The sequence below is a fragment of the Nestor notabilis genome, unplaced genomic scaffold (assembly GCF_000696875.1).
Source record: "Nestor notabilis isolate BGI_N333 unplaced genomic scaffold, ASM69687v1 scaffold19797, whole genome shotgun sequence".
In the NCBI taxonomy this organism is placed as follows: domain Eukaryota; kingdom Metazoa; phylum Chordata; class Aves; order Psittaciformes; family Psittacidae; genus Nestor; species Nestor notabilis.
In genome coordinates, this window is record NW_009938041.1 from 24,043 (window position 1) to 45,665 (window position 21,623).

Here is a 21,623-nt window from a genome sequence, read left to right on the forward strand (position 1 = left end):
AAAGAAACCTGGTTACAATCAGCAGTAACACAGTCAACAAAATACTTGAGAACCAAAGTAAAATTATAAATTTTTAGAAACTGGTAATTGTTACACAGTTCAGTCTTGGATGGAACGTTACATGTTAAAAGCTTGTTTCCTGCTGGAATTGGGACTGGGCTCATGCCTGATCCGCCTGTGTTGGAAGTGCAGGACTCTTTTTGACTTGCCCTGGAATTTGCTCTCAGAAGTGCTTTTAAGGAGCTGTTAGTGACTGTGGAGTCTCTTTTTGGGTTGTTTTTTTTTCTTTCGTTCTTCCCTTCTCCTAGAAACAGGTTTCCTATTCTTAAATGTTTTATATTGTAAAAATCTAAGCCATGACTAAATGCATTTAAAAAATAAAATGGTGTTTCTAATTGTATTTTAGCCTCTGCTTGCCCCTCTGCATCTGAACTAAGGGCTAATTCATACTGTCCCTGTAGCCTTGTCTTCCCTGTTATGCAGCTTTTGTGTTAACCACGTCTCTGAAAAAACAGTCTTCCCTACTTTGCTTCCATTTTTTTTCTGCCTTTGAGAGAGACCCTTCCAGTGCCTTCAACTTTAAATTAACTCATGTGGAGAGAAAAATGTCAAGAATTATTCATTTCCAGTGTTGAGGAGCACTTTAGAGCGTAAAATCCATGAAGGTAGAGCGTTTCTTTGAGTGCTTTCTCTGCGGTCTCCTGAAGATTGTTCTTATGCAGCCTTTGGAGATGATACCCTTTGCGAGGCTGTTAAGAGTAAAGGACAGCCTGCAGACTAGTGCACCAAGCTTAGGAGATCTTATACACTTCATCTCCAATTCAAATGCTCATCCATGTGTTTTACTTTCTTCCAGGTTCTGGGTTTATTATGTGCAGTGGCAAGGAGAATCCAGACAGTGACGCTGACCTGGATGTGGATGGAGACGACACACTTGAATACGGGAAAGCACAGTATCATTTTTGAAAGGCTCTTGCTAAGGGGGAACTTAGAGGTGCATCTTCAGCTAGCTTTCATACAGCACTGCCCTGGATAGTGGTGGGTAGTCTGTGTCCAGCCCTACTGGAAATGACATAGTCTTCTCCAGCTATCATGTTATTTGAATGAGGAGGGATTCTCAGTTACCCCCTTTGAGATTCTTCTGTTGATGCAGTGCTACTTCAGACCTGGTTGGTTAAGTCTGTATGAGATATTGCAGGAGATCAAAGTTAGTGTTTCTCTATTCTGTTTCATAAGCAAATTCAAGTTTCTTCCATGCGGATAGTTTTTCCTGCTTCATGAGTAGGAATTGTGTTTGTTTTCCACAAGACACTCCTGTGTTTTCAGGGGTTTTGTGCAGTAAACATTTCAAGAACTATTTACCTGCCACTCAGAGACTGATTGTTTTTTTTTTCCTTTCATTAGACAATTCATGGACAGAACTATCATTAAGGGCAGTTTTGGGGAAGTTCTCTCTCTGGGAGCCAGGCTTTTCAGACGCAGTTTCTCCTCCATCGAGGAGGAATTCCTGCAAGGGCAGTAGGCAGACATTGACTTAGCTGTGATGAGGGGGAATGCATAGCTATAGAGTTAGATGTTATTGAAATCTGTACCAACCTTTAAGACTGAAGCCCCAACCCTTGGCTAGTAAAAGATATCTGTACCTGAAACAGAAATAGTGGATTTGTGCAGTTTAGGCTTGCAGAGGTTGAGGAACTGGTTTTCCCCTTCTAGGAGGCCGTGGAATCATGTTGCTGTCAAAAGACTTTTCTGTTTCTTTCCACCTAAAACAAACTTTAATCCAGAATTTAAAAGCAAGCCCCTCCATGGATACCACCTCTTCTTTTTGAGGTGTTCCCAGTTGGAATGAATTTGTTCTATATCCCAGATAGTGTCCTAAGCATCTCAAAAGCCTTTCCACTGTCTCCAGCAAGGCTGTATGTTCCTTAACTGCTTGTGTTCAGGTACACAGAGGCAGACGTTATCCCTTGCACTGGGGAAGAGCCAGGTGAAGCCAAAGAGAGGGAGGCGCTCCGAGGTGCTGTTTTAAAGTAAGTACTGTGCCTTTCTAATTTGCTTTCATTAATTTGAGGGAATCTCAATTTATTCAACCACTTGAGAGAGACTTAGAAGAAGCATAGTGTGATGGGTGGGTCCCCACTTCTGCCCATGCAGCCTCATAAAGCCTCCCCTTAACAACCCTGCTGCCCAGCCAGTGCCGTCTTCTTCCTGAAAAGCGCTGGACAGAAGGTGAATTCTGGCGATGGGGAAACTGTGTTGTGCTAAGACCTTATGCATCATCTTGCTTCATGATGAAATGCAGCCTCTGACTAGTATAATGTGATGCCAGCTGAATCATGTTCGGCACATTTGGAGTCTGGCACCCAGGGTACGATTTCATTGCATCACATTATGTGTCGTGGGACGTGCAAAGTAATCCTTTTGCATTCGACTCTGGGGTTGGGGCAGGATGTGTGCTCTGCCCACATACGTATGTGGAGAATGTAGGCAGACTGTATTCTGGGTGCCTGGGGAGGCATTTCAGGCAAATAAAATGAGTCTTAACACAGAGCTAGGATTGCTTTCTAAGCCCTCTGCCCTGCATAAAACAGGGCTTAAATTACCCCTCTGTCTCTTTCACTGGATGATCTTGTGAGGTCAAGGTTGAAGTGATTGATAGAGTGGTGAAATGAACTTTTCTTACTGCTTAGCCTGTCACAAACACTAGTTCAAAATTAGGTTCCACTCCATAGAAAAGTGGCATTTGCCACTCTGGATCCAAACCACTGGTCTGTTCTATACTTTGCTAACTGTGCTAGTCCATAGACAGGGCCTCAAAGATGTTGAAGCTCCTTCACAGCTAGGACAGTGGTACTGTAGCAGGAGGATATCTGTGTATCCCTTGTGAGTGGCTGTGGATGCCCAGTGCTTGGTCAGACAGCTCTGGTCCTGAGGCCAGGAGGCCCAGTTCCTTCATGTGGCTTGCACCTATTACATTGCTTTATTGTCTGGGTAAGGTCCTTACATGTCTCCTGGACTTGTCTGCCCACCTCTAAAACAGGAGAGGTGATGTTGCTTGTAAAAGCACTTTGAAATTCTGTCAAGTTTCTGTAGAAACGCAGTAAGGTAGCTGATGCTATGGAGCATGAGCCTGTGTTACCTTTTGAGTGCAACTGTCCTACCACATAGAGCCAAAATGTTAAACAGCCACAGGCGTGCAGCCTGCTCAGAAGATTCCTTTCTCTTGCAGTCTCTCACTGGCTTGCAAGTGAATAGACAGGGTTAGGAGTTGTCTGTACTTCAGTGCTGCTGTTCTTCAAATGGGAAGATGGAAAAGATGGGGCTTATGAAGGTATAAAGTTACTGTTAAAGGGAGAAGCTATTGCAGCACTGAGGATTTCTGTTCATGAATAAGGTTTTCAGAGTAAGGTTTTCATTTTTGAATTGTATATTCAAAAATGAGCCTTAGGTCACAGGCGCTGTTTGAATCCCAAGCCTTCAGTTAGCATCACAACCCCTGTGTGATTCAGCAGAGGTTACAGCTAGAAGTGCAGGTTGGGAGAACACTGGTGGAAACGTGGACTAGCACAGAAACACCTCCTGCATCAGTCCAACCGCTCACACTTTGAAGCCTAGACTGCTGGATAGAAGGATTGAGAGAGAATTGCTGGGTGGAAGGGGTAGCTTTTCCTGAGCAGCAGAACTTCCCATATTCAACCTTTAGCATTCTGCCCTTTTCTCTTTCAGTGGTGGCACACCCAGTACCCGAATAACACCGGAGTTTTCTAAATGGGCCAGTGACGGTGAGTGTTGAACTTGTAAATTATTAATTTGCGTGCTACAGGAGGGCAGCTAGATACTCCATATCTTCTGATTGAGGGAGTTCCCAAAAATGCAACCTTAACTAATACGGTTATAAGAGATAGGGGTTGGATTAACTTGCTGTCGTGTCACTAAAAGACAAACTGTTGTATCACAGAGAGCCATCAGAGCTTGACTATGTGATGGTGATGTTCAGCTGCTGGGCAGTTAAACTACACAGGCACTTGTTGTTTAGATTTTTTTCAACAACTTTTTTAACATCTTCGTGTCTTTAAAAGGGTATGCTAGAGACTTATATCATCATCTGTTGGGTAGGTCTTGTCCTTGCTGGCCTCTGTATGGCAAGAAAAGCCTGCAGCTCTGAAGCCTGCACCTTTGGAGTGGGAACTCTAGGATCTGTCCTACTTGATGACCTGTAGTTGAGACTCCAGAGCAGACGAGTGAATATGACATTGTACTTTTGCATCCATTATTTGAAAGCTCATAGCATTAAGGGCAGAAGGGTGTTAAACCCATTGGACCGCTGTGGTTTTTTTATTTAATGCCTGCAGCACTGGAAGTGTAAGCAGCAACCTAGTGGAAATATGAGAATAATAAAACCTGGCACTTTCCAGCTGTAGATGCCAAATCCATTTCCAGAGCTGGGCAGTACTACTCCAACTCCCTTAGGAAGGGAACTGAAGCTCGACGACCTGAAGAGACTTGTCCCAATGATTTTGTTCCCTGTTTTTTTACTGTAATGCTTTAGGCATTTGATTCCCAGTCTTGAAAGTACCTACAAGACATAACTGCTTGCCAGTGGGAGGGGGGGTGAGTAGAACCAGTTTGCCAAAGGCATGATGATTAAATGGAAGAACATAGGATATCTATCGCAGGCGTTTTCTTCTGTGGGATAGGCAATCTCGTTTATTTTCTGTGATGTAGGATCACTCGCCGTTAGGTGTGTTCAGCTTCGGTAACTACAGCCACAGAGGTGATGAGGAAGCAGCCCTGATGACATTTGCTATAAGCTGTTTTCTTCATACCTTTTACCCAAACCCACAGTGCTGAAGCTGCAGCCCAGGGGCTGGCCCCAGGAGGGTTCATCTGGTTTATCTCCAACTGGTATCTCACACCTCCTGCAGTGCTGGGAGGAGCCATAGCATTGTTAGTACTAGGAGAGCTGTGAGCAGGCTTTTCTGTCATACTAGTTACCTGGCATGTATTTTTCTCCCTGTCTTTGTCTGAGGTGTCTCAGAAAAAGGGAGAAGCTGAGAATAGGGTCTGGGCTGAGTGGTTTTGATCCAGGACTTAACTTTCTAGAAGTATGCTTTGGCATGGCAGCCTCATCAAATCACTCTGAATTAAATCCTGGCTTGAACAAGTGATACATCTGTGAGGGGCAGAGAGTATAAACTGGGGAGACTATAGGGATTATATTTTCAGCCCTGACTCATAGAAGCATGCCATCCAGAGAGAGGTCCTCCCTGCCAGATAGGGACATGTAGCATAGAATCATAGAATAGTCAGGGTTGGAAAGGACCTTAAGATTATCTAGTTCCAACCCCCCTGCCATAAGCAGGGACACCTCGCACTAAACCATGTCACCCAAGGCTCTTTCCAACCTGGCCTTGAGCACTGCCAGTGTTGGAGCGTCCACAACTTCCTTGGGCAACCCATTCCAGTGCCTCACCACCCGCACAGTAAAGAGCTTCTTCCTTACATCTAATCTAAACTTCCCCTGTTTAAGTTTAAAGCCATTATCCCTTGTCCTACCACTACAGTCCCTAATGAAGAGTCCCTCCCCAGCATCCTTATAGGCCCCTTTCAGATACTGGAAGGCTGCTATGAGGTCTCCATGCAGTCTTCTCCATGCTGAACAGCCCCACCTTTCTCAGCCTGTCTTCATACAGGAGCTGCTCATCAGTCTCTTCTCCCTCTTTCCAAGAATCAGCATGAAAGTAACTCATCAGGATCCTCTGCTTCTGAAACTGTAACTTGCTCAGACTATTTCATTGCAATGATCATATGTTCTCTTACTAATTTTTCTGGTTTGCCGTCAACAGAAATGCCCTCAACGAGTAATGGTGAAAGCAGTAAACAGGAGACCATGCAGAAGACCTGTAAGAACAGTGACATTGAAAAGTGAGTGTAAAGTGGATAGCTTTCGTTTTTCTTGTTTTAAGGAACTGTCGTGTCCCATCTGGCATTCCCAGAAGCAATGCTACTCTGAGGGTAGGCGTGTTTGAAGTTTTAACCACTGAGAAAAGAAGTTGTGCTCCAATGTGAGGCCTGAACTTGCGGCTGTGGGTGTCCTGACTTGCTGCTGCCGTGTCCACAGAGGGCCTGTGGGGGAGTTCTCCCTCGGGTAAACTGCATGGACAGGTACCCAGTCTCCAGGAATTGAGCACAACTTCCAAATGGCTTCTCCACTACAAATTGCCCTTTTTTACAATATGTAAATAGGTATATCTGTGGTTTTCACCATATTCTAGTTATGGTGTGTTTTCACGTATGTTGTGTGATGCCTAACAGCCTAGACTAGAGCTGGGACTTTGAACAGGAAGTGAAGATTCAAGTCCACTTTAACCTGACAAAAGCAGTTGGCTTGTCAAGCTGTACTTTGATTTTTATTGTTCTTATTCCCTTTTGCAAGATTTCTGCTATAAATGTATCATGGGATCCTGCTTTTACTGGAGAAGTTACCTTTGTAACTGCAAAGTATCTTTGCATCTTGGGTTTTGAGGGCAGACCTTCGCATGGTCTCTATTCTGTTTTCTCTGTGGTACCTGCATCTTTCACCCTGCATCTCTCCAGCAAAAGGGAATCCCAGCAGCCCTGTAACTTGGCAGAAGCATCACTGAGAAAATTTCTTCTCATTTAGGATCCAGATTTCAGCTTTGTATGGTTGCTAATGGAAATAATGTCTTTACCTGCAGGCCTTCCAGTTAATTCAGAAGTGCTTGATGTACAGTAGTGCAGGGGCTCCTGGCCATCTCCTCTCCTGTCCCTTTCTGCTCGCTGGATATCCTGCAGCCTAGCCCAGGACAGAAACAAATAGTTTTATCTGCACTATGCATTTGAGTAACAACCTCTATCCTCAGCCTCCTTCCACACACTGCTAGGGTGACTTACTGCTCAGGCAGATTTGACAATCCAAGCCTAAAACTACAGGCTCTTCACTGCTGCCATGGACTGCATTAATTGAGATAGGGCAGTGTTTTAAGTTGGTTATTGCCTGACATATAAAATGTTGCCCCAAGATCAAGCGGAAGACAAAACAGCTCAAATGAGATGGAAGCAATGAGGTAGTTGTGAGTTTTAAACAGATGGCATTTACATTTTGAGGATGAGGTCCATTGATAATTTGTGACTGAGTTAAAAATCTGGTGGTAGCAGTATGCTGACTTTACAAAAAGTTAGGTTTTTAAAATGTAGTTTGTTCTCCTCCTGTCCCCTGGTCCTGGCGCATTTTGGGATCTCTGACAACTCAGCCAGCCTGGCAAAGCATATGTTCACAGTTAGGGGTTAACTGGGGAAACTCCCTGCTGCAGAGGAAACTTTAACACTGCTTCGCTGTCTCGGCACTTTCCTTTTTACAAGGTTTTTTATTAGCATGTCCCAAACATGATCTGTCTGCTTCTCAGTAAGCAGACTTTGTCCAAGGACCACTGAGTTTGGAGCTCACAGGTCCGTGCAGAAGCAGCTTTGTCCTTAGAGTGGGCCAACCGTTGCATGCTGTCTTGGTGGCGAGGACTCATCCCTTCTGTCCTAATCTGTCAGCCTCTATCTCAGCCACTACTTGGTTTCCCTTTGGGCCTCCTGCCTGTCAGCCCAGCAGCCCTCCAGCCTCCCAGATCCACTCCCATTGAAAATCTTTAAACTGCAGGAGCTGAAAGGATTTGACATTTTCCAGAACACTTGAGCTCAAGTGATGAAATTGACATAGCTTTAATAATCTGATCAAAGAGGCTTTAGCTAGCACCTTTTGAAGGATCCCGGAATCCTTTCCAAACAACACTCATGCTAACAGTGCTGTGAAATGCAGGGAGCATGTGTGTGTGCATGTGCATGCACGTATATGTGCACACACCTTGTTCCACAATACCGTGCCCCACTAAAGCTTCAGTTCCACAAAAGGTCCAAAATGTCAGCAAAAACCAATAGAAATTACAGGAAAGCCTTAAGTGTCTTGCTGAGTCTTTCCAATAATTCTGATTTTTTGGAATTGCAGGCAGAGGTTGATATTTAAGACTCTTTATTTCTCCATGGTTCAGAAAACAAGATGATGTTTCAGGTGGAGAATTCCTGTCTGCCGCCTTTTTTTTTTTTTTTTCTTTCCCCCCTCTCCTTTCCTTTGAGATTCATGTGTGATAAATAGTTTCTGTCCTGCCATTTAAGGAGTCTGAATGCTCTGTGTGCTTGTCTGTGTAGAGGGGTTCTGTTAAATTAATTGATAACAGGGATCAGAGCTAGAAGCCTACAGAAAAGGAGGGGGAAGGGTTTCACACTGTCTGGCTGCTTCCCACTCCACTGCTGAGCCATGATATATGGCGACCCAGCCCAACAGGCTAAATTGATTCATCTCTAGTTCCTGTTTCTTAATCTGGAGCTAAATTGGTTTCATTTTTCTTGTTTTGGGCGGTGCTTACAGGAACTTTTTGGCAGCATCACTTTACTCCATTGTTTGTAACTTTAATTTTTGCCTTTAAATCTGAACATTATCGATTGGCATGTTAAACCCTCTGTAGCATATGATTAGCATTTTTAAAATTGTCCAGAAGCACATGGCTTACCCCGTGTGTCAGCCGTGCTCTCCCTTCGGAACAGCGCCTAATAGAGTTAGCAGCGATCCATGTATTGATCCTTCTCTCATAAGAGTGGTGTTCCTTCCCCCTCCCCTCTTCCAAAAAAAAGCCTAGGCAAGGGGAGCAGTGTGGTTTTGTTTGTTTTTTAATCTATTAATACAGTACAGCAGGCAGTCCTCCTTTTGGCATGCAGCTGAAGCTCTGCTTAGGCAAGTTAGTTTAATCTAAACTTAGGGTTTTGTGGAAGAGTCTCTTGCATGTAGAATGACTAATAGGGTTTGGGGTAAGTCTACCTTTCTTGCCTCACTCCTTGTGCCAAGTCAGGTCATCAATAGTGTGGGCAGGTTGACCTCATCTGTGTTGAACTTTAGATGACAGCCACAGGTAATGAGACATGATGCTGGTCCCAGCTCTCCTTTGCAGCCATGCTGGGTCCTTGGTAGCTCGGGCAGATTTCTTACCGTTGACCTCATCTGTGTCGCATTGAACTTCAGATGGCAGCCACAGGTAATGAGAGAAGTGGTACTGGTCCCAGCACTGTGAGGTGTCCTCAGCCCGGCTGAGCTTTTCTAATCTCACCAGTGTGAGGTGTCTGGGAGAGACACCCTGGGGTGCTGAAGGCTAATGGGGAAAGCATTGCACTGCTGGCAGCCCATTGCTGAAGACTTGACTCTGCCCATCTTGAGTCTCTAGATTCAAGATGCAGCTTTGCTCAGCCCCTGATAGCCCAGGCATCCTCTTCAGCTCCTCCACCAATGTCGTACTCTCAGCCAAAGCACTGTCATGCACAGAGAGCTGCAGAAACCACCTTCCCCACAAAAAGTCTTCCTCCCACTTCCCTCCCACCCTGCTGCCTGCGAGGGTCTGGTGCCATTTTGAAACCGAGGTTCCGTGGGGTTAAAAGCCAGCATCTTAATTCAGAGTGCCAATGTTCAATTTTGCTTTCTGCCACCAGACTAGATTGCAGGCCAGCGAGAGAGTCTGGGTTAGTGGCCCACTGGGTCACCTCCCATTTGTTTTCCTCAATTTTGTGTTGTCATAAATTCATTCCAGCCCGTTGTGGTTGATCAGTTTATCTCCGCCGGGGCAGGGAGCGCTGCGAGCATGATATATGGCACAGAGCATTGTAGCCAGCCTCTCCATGAATCACTCCAGCTGTTTGGTGTCAGCCCCAAAGCAAACAGGACCCGGCCGCTGAGCGTTGACTACGATGAGCTCAGTATGGGAAGAGACATGACGTATGAATGTTTATTTAATAATTCTCTAATATTTCCAGCGGAGTGTGGCTGTGCCTTCTGGGAGGGGTGAAAGGCGGGGGGAGGTTGAAGAGGGAAACTCTAATCTGTTGGGGTGGGTCATAAATCAGGCAGACAACATCATTAATCAGGGATGGGACAGAAGTGGAAGGAGGTGGGACTGGAGCTGCCATCCTCAGTGGGAAGGGGGCTGTGCTCTTCTTTTTTTCCCTTAAAACAAATCTTGTTTCTGATTCCACTTGGCCCCAGCCACGCCACCCGCATAATAGCAAACCCGGACACAAGGCTGGTTAAGTGAGTATGCTACCTCTGCTATAAACCTTCAATACGAACCTGCCAAGCATTAAATCCCTTTATAATTATCTTCTTTATATAACACTTCATGCTCATCATGCTTCATTGGATGAGATGCTCGTTGGGTTAAAAAGAGAGAGGTTTAGAGACAAAAAGCAATTGTATTTGTTTTTTCTTGTCTCTTCTTTCCTCCCCTTCCACCCCACCTTACCTCTTTCCAGTTGAGCTGTTCTGAAAGTGTCAGCTTCAGAACGTCTCTGGTGTGGCAGCACAGGAAGGAGCATCAGTTAGAATTAAACAAAGTTTAGTTTGGGGTCCTTGTGCAAAGAGTCAAGCATGTGAGAGCAGTAGGGGAGGCAGCAGTGTCTGTCACAGGGACCCTCTCCCAGGCAGACAGGTCAAGACAGGAGTAGAGTAAGTGTGAAGCCAGAGGATTAGTAGAGGCCTGAAAGGGAAGGAGCCACACTTAAGCTGGTGTGTCAGACGGAAACAGAAGCTGTTGTGAATTCACACCAGAGGATAAGTGCTTCTTAGCCCTTCTCCATAGTGTCACACCATTAATAGGCTTTGGTGGGAGACAAGAATGTCATGTAGTAAAGATAAAATTTAAAAACTAACTTGAGCCATAAATGAACTAACCCTTTGTGCTCTGCTAAGAGAGAGCACCGTGCTCCTGGTGTGTCCAGTCCTAGATCAGCCCATGTAAACTTGAGACAGGATCCAGGAAGCTGAACTGAAACATGGGACCATCACAGCCAGGCTGAGAAAGCACTGCTTGGCTGTGTTGCTTGTATTCAGATTGTTATCTTTACTAGGTTTTACTCCTTCCTTTCAGTAATTCACTAGTGTGTAATATGTGCTTGTAATATATACTGGTGTTCAGTGTTGAAAGGGTGCATAGGCAGATGCTCCATTCCTTTACAAAGTGAGACTTTGGCATTGCTTCATCCCCTAGATTGTGGCGTTGGAGAGCAGAGTGCTGGGCTGTGCTTCTTTATTCTGCTTCCTCTTTTAACTGTGCGGTAGAATTTGCTTGTGCCAATGATGTCTCAAATGTTATTACCACTGCACCAGCTGAAATTGTATCAGTGTCGTGGTTCATCACAGGCTAGCAGATGACGAAGCTCAGCAAGGCAGGCCGACTGCCAGCAGCTCAGACATGGGGAAGGTGGTATCCCTGTTCAGTGCAGCTGTGTCCAGAGGTTTGGTCTAATTCTTGTGCCTTGGGGCAGTTTTCCATAGATTTTTTAATTTTCATGTATACTCTTAAGTCTGTTGAGCCTGTGGTGTTTTGGAGCTGAAGCCTCTGCAAAGACAGGGTGGCTGCTGGCTTCGAGGGCAGTAGCATCCTGTCCCATAACTGGTGAAAACCCCAGGAAGGAATTTCATTCCAATGTTGGGGGCACAATTTAGGCATCTTGTCATTCGTGTCTCTTTTCCTGCCCCTTTCTTCCTTTTCTTTTTTCCCTTAGTTTCAGAAATGCTGTTAACTTTAATTTGTGGAGTTGCTTCCTGGGAATGAAAAATCGATGGGGGGCTATCACAGTGTGAAATTCGACTGTCACTACTGAGCTATAGAGTTAGCAAGATGTCTTAGAAGGTAAAAAATAAATCGTGGCCCAGCAAGTGCTCAGCTGTGCTATTTCAAAGGGGATATGAGGCTGATGGTCTGTTAGAGGGTACTTCAGTTAGATGGATGATGATTCCCTGTGAAATATTGGAGTTATTCCATAGGTAAGAGAAACTTTAGCTTATAAAACACAAACAGCTGCCTTCTAGCAGACGAATTCTGCCCTTAGATGTGTGAGCAGCTTGTCAGAGAGAGGACTTGTCCCTGAAATTAGCCTGTTGTGTTTAACAACGTCTCTGATGGAGCATTGTAGATCTTGCTGTGTTCCTTCTGAAAATATTTTGAGGATGTGACTGTTTATTCACATCCCTTACCCATGTTTGTATGGTGCCCAGATGCTCTCAAGAGAAAAGTAACAATTATTTTTACATAGGCTTCATTCCCTGTTTGTATGGAAATGCTCTTTTGAAGAGCAGAAAAGGGATCATGTTGTGCCCCATCCATTGCCAGTTTGCTGTCACTCTTGTGCATCTGTTGAAGGGCAGCCCTGGCTGCACAGGCTGGCTGCGTGCTGGCGTTAATAGCGCTGCTGCTTTCTTTGGCACTTACTGGCTGTTGTGGCTGGACTTAATAAGTGTTTGTGCTGTGCCAGCTGCTGTATGACAACGGGATGATTGTAATTATGGCTCTTGGTGGTTTATGCATTTCTTAGACTATAGTTAGTAAGTATAAATATGAAATAGTACCTCAAAAAAAAAAAACAAACCCAGTTTCTATTACAGCTTACTAAACTATGTCTGGGACAACTGTAGAGTCTGTAATTATTTCTCTTACACTTATAAGCACAGTTGCAATACCACTGAGGGGAGCTTACTGCTGCAAGGAGTTTTAAGCCGCATTTAGTCAGAGCTTGGTAAAGATTTCCTAGAGAACTTAATGACAGAAGAATTCATTGTCCTTTCATCTCCTCCAGTAACACAGAACCCAGCAATGCCTTTACAGAAGCAGTGTAGTAGCAAGTAGTGTAATTAACATAGTTTAATACCCGTGTTGTTTTTTTGCCCTCAGTTTGCCATCGGTACTTGTCTTAACCTTACTCACTTCCCACTGCAGGCACTTCCTCCTATTTACTTCTTCTTTCTTCCTTTTTGACAGTTTCTGTCCAGGAGAATCCGCTGTTTCCCACTCAGTTGCATAAGCGTTCCTGCTTTTCCCTCAGATAGCCAGCTCATGACCTGTCCTTCCTCTGCATTGCTGGTTTCCTCTTTCAGCTCTGGGACCTCAATTGGTTATGTGATACTAATGTGCCGTGGCCTCCTTTAATAGCCTCATGTTGCTTTTTGAAGGCATGATTACCTTAAATGATACTAATTCTGATCCTTTCTTTCCCTGCAAAGGAAACAGCAACAGTGTAAAAGTTCTAGGGCAGCAGCGGCAGTTGTAGGAAGCTGTCTGGAGGATGTGTTACCATGCTGCCCTTGTGTACCTCCAATCAGCAGTCATGAATGGAAGTTCTGGAAAGCATATCACCTCCACAGTAAAGCCCTTAAAAGGCTGCAGATGAATCCAAGTGCTGCTGTAGTAGCATAGATATTTCCTGTTTATTTCAGCTGTTTGGATGCAGGCCATGGGACTAGAAGGCATTTCATTGTGAACAGAGGCTGGCTGCAAGACTCAGCTGTGTGTCCAACTTTTTGAACACCTTTCAGCCGTAGGAATTTGCTATTCCTCTTTACCTTTAGGGACCCTAGTCGTCCAGCCAAAGCTACCAATAATCCCAGGCCATGGTAAGATGACAAGTTACAGCTGCCGTAAGTCTTCCAATAGAAGAATATACCTACCTAGCTATATGTGGAGTGGGGTCATAATCCAGGCGTGTTTACTTGCGGATGAAGCCAAGTTTCAGTAGGCTGAAACATCTAACACAGGTGCCTCAGCAGGGAGAGGAGCTGCATTTTCCATTTCCACTGCCTGCCTTTTGTGGCCTTGACTTGTATTGCAATAGAGACCATGGTGCACCTTCACAGGTCTGTTAGGAATACAATTAGGGTCACCAGGATGAAGAACACATTTGAAAAGTGAACTGAGATATTAACATATGTGCAGTTATTTCTATTTAGGAGCTTTGTTTAGCGAATGATCTTCTAACCCAGCCTGTGCTGCCTCAACAAAACCTTGCTGCAACAAAATACTTTTCTGTAGCATAGCTATTTCCTTTATCGCCAAGGCTGCTCCAGTAAAGCAATGGGATTGCATTTATTTTCTCTTTGGAACAGGGGACATAGTCTCTAAATCGAAATCAGAATGACCCACGCATTCTTTCTCCCAGCTTTCATGTCGAATCATAATTGCTCAAATGGCACATTTAGAATTTTGGCGCAAGCTCAGGCTTTCACTAGCCGCCTTTTTAAATCAGTCCCAGTGGCCAGTGGATACTGCGCAGCCCTACAAATGCATCTAAACATGCTGACTCCGAGGCTCCTTCTATTCTGAATGATCAGCAGTGCCATCTGTCTCTGTTTTGATTGGGGCTGGGCACATGTGTCCCAGTGAAACACAGGCCAAAAAAAAAAAGAGAGAGAAAGAGCCAGTGCCTGAATTTACTTCCCGCTTCTGTAAAGACATTGTTGGGTTCTGTGTTATAGAGGCGGAGGAGATATGAAAGCATAATGAATTCCTCTGTCATTAAATTCTTCAGGGAATCTTTACCCAAGTCCCTATTAAATGCCCTTAAAATGCCTTCGTGCAGCAGTAAGCTCCCCTCAGTGGTATTGTGACAGTGCATGCAAGTGTAAGAGAAATAATTCCTCTGCAGGGAAAAAAAGAGACAACATTTTGGTTTGCATCAAGATGAAATTATTCAGAAGCAACTCTGAATTTGGCAAGCAAATGCCAGTATTAACAAGTTGTGCAAGCAAGTATAAAATAGAGGCGCTCATGACTGAGAGCATCGTGTGTGTGTGCCCTTGCATGCACCCCACTCCAAATTCACAACTTAGAACACGGAAATTAGAATGGGGAACATTGCATTATTCATAACTTGGCAACCAGAAGCCAGGGCACTTTGCCAAAATAAACTATTCTCTATAATTACAGGTGAAGCAACATTCTTTAATATCTTACAATACAAAAACATACATTAATCAAGGAAAGAAGGCTCTTTTTTTTTTTCTTTTTTTTTTTCCTAGAGGACAATAAATTAGCATCCTTGCCAACTTCCTCAATACATGTGACAATGTTTTACAGGATTATAAGTCAGCCTTTTTAAAGAAGGTTAGTCTAAAACCAAATAAACCAAATAAATGAGATTTTTAGCTAAACAAAGGGGAAGCGAGCTCCTAAAACATTGATGTCTTGCCAGAAAATTTGCTTTTATCACTGGCACTCATAGACTGAGGGTCTAAACTTCACTTTGTGTGATTTGACATGGCTCTATTGCAAACAGCTTTGCTGGGCAGTTTTCTACTGCTGGGGATCTGGCCCCTTCTGCTGCAGCCAGCTCATTTAGTGAAATAAAATCACAGTGCATCATGCCAGTCCAGTAGCCCACATGTTCTGGGGTGATTTGCAGTCAATCTGCCACCAGTCCCTGACACTAGACTTCTTTCAGAGACTTTAACGTACTGAAAATACTTGAGCTGTGTCTGTTTCCTTTTAGCCACCTGTAACTTTTCTTTTCAAAAACTTATCAGTTTAAGTGTTTGTTTCTTAATAACAAACTTTGTTTTTCAGCTGTATGTTATGTTTTTGCACTCCAGTAAGTGCAAAAGGCCTTTATGTCTATATCTCCCACTAACTTTAGTACTGCTCACCCACATCTGCCAAAATAAACTCCCCGTATTGTCAGCTATAGCACTTGCTGCAGGTGGTGCTTGCTAAATTGAAAGAGGGGACAGATTCTTTCACCAGATTGAAAACAGAAACAGTTTTTATCCCAGAACACTTAGGATTGTTTTTAGTTAGTATTTGGAACTCGGATAGCAAGGGAGTTGTGTTGAAGACAGCGTATGAGTGAGAGCCAATGCAGCAGCATCATGCTCTGCTGTTCTTCAGTGCTACCAATGTCACAGCATCTGCACAGCTTGTTACAGGCTAATAAAACATGGTCTCTTCTCTGAAAAAGTTGCCCTCTCGCCCAAACGTAAATTGGTTATGAGAGAAGGCTTGCAATTAAATGATTGAGCACTGATGCTGGGTCATTTTTTGGATCATTTTATCAGGTTTAAAAGATTCGTGCTCCACAATGCAAGGACTGCAGTAGGCTTTCTCTTCTGCAGCATAGTAGTGGTTATGATAATTGTCACCTGTGGCCATGGTTGAATATGGCCAGGAGCAATTTCTCTGCTCCTGAAATCTTACTTTAGTTTGACTCTGTCTTCAAAGTATCGACCAGTCTGTTTCTAATATTTATGATATGTAAGCTGCTAGTGACCTGACCTCTAGCCTTGGTGCAGGGAAACGGCATGTATGTTCTGCTGGGATCAGGTTCTTCACCTCAGACAAGGGAAGATAAAGGCTTTGTTTAAAAATGAAGACATCACTCTCGGGTTTATCAGTGGTACTGTACATTTTCCACTCTGTGTTTAAAGGCATACGAAAACACAAATAAATGTATGTGGCAGAGAGAAGAAGGTCAGAATATCAAGTGTCAAAAGTAGCCCATGAAATTTTATTGGTGGTGCATTTAATCAGTGCTAAGCGTTTTTTACAAGGTGCATACAAACAGTGGAATTGTAAAAATTTATGGAATGCTGTGTACAGTGTGGCCATTTATGAAGAAAAGTAAATTTATATCCAGTTGAAATAAACCAAAGGGGAATGTTTTATGGAGACTTGTCAACAGCAGGGTACATCAAGAGAGATGTGGGTAAAGGGAGAATGGGGCATTCACAGGGGCTTACAGATCTTTGAGGTGTTTTTCTGCTTCTTCAGCAGCGAACAGTTTGCATTTTCTGTGGCTCTCAGGCAGGATGCTGGAGGCAGTAATGGTATAGTGGCTTGTTTTTTCTGTAAAAAGGAAAGGAAACACAAGTGAACAGCTGCTACTGGTATCTCTGGTACAAGGCTCTTGCTCTTGGGCTCGTTCCAGCGCAACAGTTTCTTGAGCAGCCCTTGATAGCCAGCTGGGAAGGGTTAACTGAAGCCAATCACTTTGACATCAGCATTTTTGTTTCCTTTTTTGTCCAGTATTTTGTTGATGATAAAGCACAGACTTAGTCAATTGAGAGATTCCAGAGCTGCAGAATCAGAGATAATTTAATTAACGGAATTGCTTGTGATTGCCCACTGGGACAGCGGGTAGCAATTGCTCAATTTAATTTGGAGAAACAAAGATCACATGCATGCTAATGTTTAACAAATATCCAGTGTTTGGGTTAAAGTCTGTTTTTTCTTTTGCAAAGAGGGGGACAGCTGATTCCCAGGGGAATTTCCCAGGAGGTGATTGCCGACAAACAGCTCAAAGCTACAGATAGGTGCTTTTTCCTTTCCTGTGGTATTTTCATGCCCTTCTTCTGGTCTTTTACCTGAACAAAGCAAGGATTTGCTCAAAGAAAGTTTGTTCTTATTTTCAGTGCCCTGGGGGAGATGCTCTGAACAGTAGAAAAACATGCATTGGGCACAAAGGCTGAAAACTATCACATGCTGTGTGCGCAGACTCACAGACTTGCCCCTTGGTACCCAGCTTCCTCAACTGTGTGACTGACAAGTTGTTGAAGAGTTAGCCACAAAGTCCAGAGAAAAGTACAGGACTAAGCTTCCTCTGCAAGGAGCCATCCCTTCATGTTCTTGCTCTTGCATAAATGTTCTTGCTCATGCTCCCCTGTTTGTAGTGATGTAGGTCCACAGTGCATAGATGTGCCCTATTGATAGGCCCTCGGCTAGGGAGGACAGTTCAGGTACCAGTGAGGCTGCTCGCATGTTCTGGAGCCCCAGAAGAACCAGAGCTGGGGGTCCAGGCATTGCCCTTGGCAGCAGTTGTGCTCAGCAGGTCTCTGGAGGCTGATAAATGACATTATCCAAACACGTCAAATCAGAGCACTGAGGCGCAAAATTGCTCAAAGAGTCCTCCTGTATCCAGCATGAGGTCAATGCAAGCAGGGAGAGCAGGGCTGTGGAATACAGTTCCTTCTTCCCTGTAATTCCCTCTGCCTCCCTTGGCAAGGTAAGTTGTACGCAGCCTTACCGTGGCCGTGGAGCTTGGCTTTCTGACCCTCGCTCCACCCTGGCATTGCCCTGTAAAAATACTGCCCAAGCTGCTTCCAGCTGTGTCCGGGCAAGTGCACATGAGGTGTGCACGCAAGAGGGAAGCCTGAGGGAGTTCCCAAGATTGTTGCTGCAGGAAGAGTTGCTCCTCAGCGATGCTTATCTTTAGGATACAAGCAGCAGGTTGACGGTAAAATGTTGCTAAATGGAATGGCATGTGTCCCAAGTGTGCTGGCCACCACAGGAGCCAGACACATGGGAAGTGACTCTTGTCTTTATTCCATCCCTGGAGGTAGTTCCAGTTTCCTTTATTTACTAATGTTCTCCCTATTTCCCTTGACCTCATTTCCTCTGGCTTTTCGGAAGCAACCATGCAATTATCATTCGGTTTGGGTTGACCCTTGGCCGCCTTGTCCCTAGTTGCTGCTGCTCCAAGAGGCTTTCCTGAAATCAAGTGCAAAATACTCACTTATGGCCAAACCCTCTCTTTTTTGAGATAGGAGCCGCGTCTTCAGCACTACACTGTGCGTCAGGATTTGTCCTGAGAGCAACTTGGCGGGGAGAACATGGAGTTTAAAGTCTGTCACAGCTGAGCTTTGATCAGCGCTGGGAGATACTGCAGTGGCTAAAGCTCCCTCTCTTACCAATGCACCCCAGTCTTGTTAATAAATGTATATTTAACAATGTCTGGAGCATATGAAGTGATAATAACTAAATCAATACCTCCCACATTGATTGTCCAGGATCCCTACAGCGTGACGCACACAGCGGTGTGGTAATTTTCCAGCTAACTAGCACCCTGATCTACAGCCCTCCTATTGATTGGCCATTGTATCAGGCAGCCTCTGAGTATTATTGCTTATACCTCTATTCAGCCTCCTTTTCTGATTCATTCGTTTATTACTGGACAGGTACGATTATTTCAGAGACTTTCCGAAATTGGCCGATGGGGGTCAGCCATTTAGGCTTTTATAAACAAGCCATTTTCTATCTCCTCTAGTTGTTGCAGTGGCAAATTTTTCCTTTTCAAGCTTTGGCAGTTGTTGGGGTGGGACTAGGGATGAATATGCCTTTGCTTGGATCTGCTCAAGGAATCAACTTTTCCCTTTCCTTGCTGCGCTGTCTGCCCTTCAGAGGACAGATAGCTCTACAGATAGTAATAGGAGAATTTGGCAAGGGTTGAGGTTCTGCTTGCCACCTGCTTTTGACAGAAGCCACACTTGCTGCCTTTACAGTTCCAGTGCCTTACTCATGCCGGAAGAAGTGGATTCCAGAAAGTCAAATTCAGCTGCAGCCTTCATCGAGCATCAGCTTGTTGATGGGCCAGACTGGAAGGGAAACAATTTTCTCATTCAAGAACAATCTCCAAGCTATAAACAAATAATACTAATTCTTCCTTGGACAAAACTAACGCCTTTTAGACTTTCTTTGAAAACACTAACAACTCTTCCTTGAGGGTGAGAACCCAAGCTGGGATGTGGTAATAATTTATACCAATGAGTAGGAGCAAGTGAGCGTTTCACAGCAGGGAGCACTGTCTGCTACTGAAGCTCTTTCATTTCACTCCAAAGAATATTTATAGATACACAGACTTGAATGCACAATGTCCCTGTCCCCAGGCAATCCTCACCCACTAGTCTGTCATGGGACACGTGTATTTCTTTGCCTTTTTTGCAGTTTTAAAATTGTTCCCATTTCATAGCAACTCTCATTTGCAGTGAGTCTCCTGATGAAGATTTCTCCTCAGTTAACTCGTGCAGAGAGTGTCTGGTGCGTACAAAGGCAGGAGTGAACTTGGAGGAGCTCTGTAACACTGGTACTTAACCAGATGCACTCCTGCAGCTGCAGTTTCTTCTGAAGTGTCATAATTAGAAAATCACTCAAGATCTTTTCAACTAGCTCTGTTTTCAGAGCCTTGGGAGAAGCCGGCAGAGTCACCTCAAGGGAGAGCTGCCTCAGGTCCCTCCCTGCATGCTGGCAGTAAGTGACTAATGAACAAAGGAGTGAGTCTGTGCGTGCAGTAGGAGTGCTGAGACTGCAGCTCACTTTATTGGTTGTAGTGATTCCACTAGACCCATGTTTTAGCCACTTGTTGATGAATCATCCCCTAAAAAGGTAGAACACGTAGGTGCTGCTGTGGGTTATGCTGTGATTGATGCAGCTCCTGGTGGTGCAGTACTCTGTGGGTTCTTCTGAGCTGAGTCTGCTTGAACAGGCCTGAAGTTCACTGACTTACATGGAAATTGCTGGTTTGGTTTTTTGCAAGAATGAAAGCTTTAATGTCAATGCGATGCTCTAAACCTTTTCTGGGGCATGTTTGAGGGTCCCTTCCTGTCTGCACTGTAGAAATAGGGATTTTACAGCAAGCTGGAGTGACACATCCTTGTCTGTATTGCTCCCTGCATCTCATTTGCTAAGCATTGTTGTCTGCCCTTGCTTTTAGGTTGGCAAGTTGCTCTTTTCACCAGCCTTGCAGAACCATGAAAATATACTTGTCTGCCCTCAGCACAGCGCCTGTGTGACAAAAGAGATAATGCTGCCCATCAAAAATGACCCTAGGAAATGGGAAAGCAGAGATTGTAAAGCTGCTTTTATAGCCACCCTTCTGGCACAGTGTCCACTGCTTTTGGTTTCTCGTTTTTTTCAGTGTTGGAACCCAAAAAGCTAGGAATTTCTGTAATATAAAAGCATTGTGTTATCTTGTGTAATGAGCTGATTCTGTGTTTTACAAGGTTGATGGCCAGCAAAGACCTTTATTCTCTAAGGGGAAGAGCAGCTCCTGTTGCCTACAGAAAGTTACCTCACCAGTTTCAGAGCAATGTGCAGAACATTGTCCAGAGCATTTGGTCCTAAGGAAGCTGGCAACTCCAGCACCGTTGTGTTCTGTTATGATGTGTTTGGAAGTGTTCAGTACAACACCTCGAAGAATTCACACTGGGCTTTCCAGAAATTCTTCTGCACCCCAAGGTGGATGTATTAGTTGGAATGTTGCCATTTCCTGTGCAGTACCTGTTATGGGATCCATTTCCCCCGAAACTCTTAACAGTCTTGTGTGCACAGCAATGCTCACTCTCCATCATCTTTTGCAGAATTACAGAAGACTCGGCAGTGACAACATTTGAGGCGTTAAAGGCTCGTGTCCGTGAGTTAGAAAGGCAGCTTTCCCGTGGGGACCGCTATAAATGTCTCATTTGCATGGTGAGTAGCACTCCACTTGTAATGAATCAGAAATGCTTTGGTATCTTTGCTGAGGAGGGAAAAGGCTTTTCTTCTTTTTTTTGGGTGGGGTGGGGGAACTCATCTTTGTCCCTATACACCAATTAGCCTTTTATATGAAGGTGCTAGGTCTTTTCAGCAATGCAAATTTCTGAATGCATGACATTGTTCCGCTGGTATTTGTAGCTGTCCATCTGTATGAGGGGCAGAAAAGCCCCAACTTAAGACAACTTTCAGCCTTCCTACAGAAAAATTCCAGATACCAGCGTTCTTTTCCTGCATGCACAGATTTATATCCATAGGAGAGAGCAGAATCTGTTACCTGAGACTCTCAATGTGATTTGGAAACAGGAATGTTGCTCTATCACCTAAAAGTTGTCGATGTCCTGCTTGCTCTGTTGCGATGCTGTGGCTTTCCTGAAGAAGAGCAGCAGCTCCCTCTGATGGTGGGAGCCTGTAAAGCTTCGCATCTCCTGTTGGGTTTTTATCCTGCTG

At 44.4% G+C, this 21,623-nt stretch overlaps 1 protein-coding gene across 2 annotated transcripts in view; it reads left to right on the plus strand.

Annotated features, from left to right (window-relative positions):
* The window catches only part of RNF220 (ring finger protein 220), a 47,915-nt gene that overhangs the window by 16,093 nt on the left and 10,199 nt on the right, over positions 1-21,623 (plus strand). For both annotated transcript variants that reach the window (XM_010019132.1, XM_010019133.1), the window contains exons 3-7: positions 857-953; positions 1,944-2,030; positions 3,727-3,782; positions 5,847-5,925; positions 21,002-21,110. In XM_010019132.1, the coding sequence (XP_010017434.1) occupies positions 857-953; positions 1,944-2,030; positions 3,727-3,782; positions 5,847-5,925; positions 21,002-21,110 (428 nt within the window). The remainder of the gene's footprint in view (positions 1-856; positions 954-1,943; positions 2,031-3,726; positions 3,783-5,846; positions 5,926-21,001; positions 21,111-21,623) is intronic.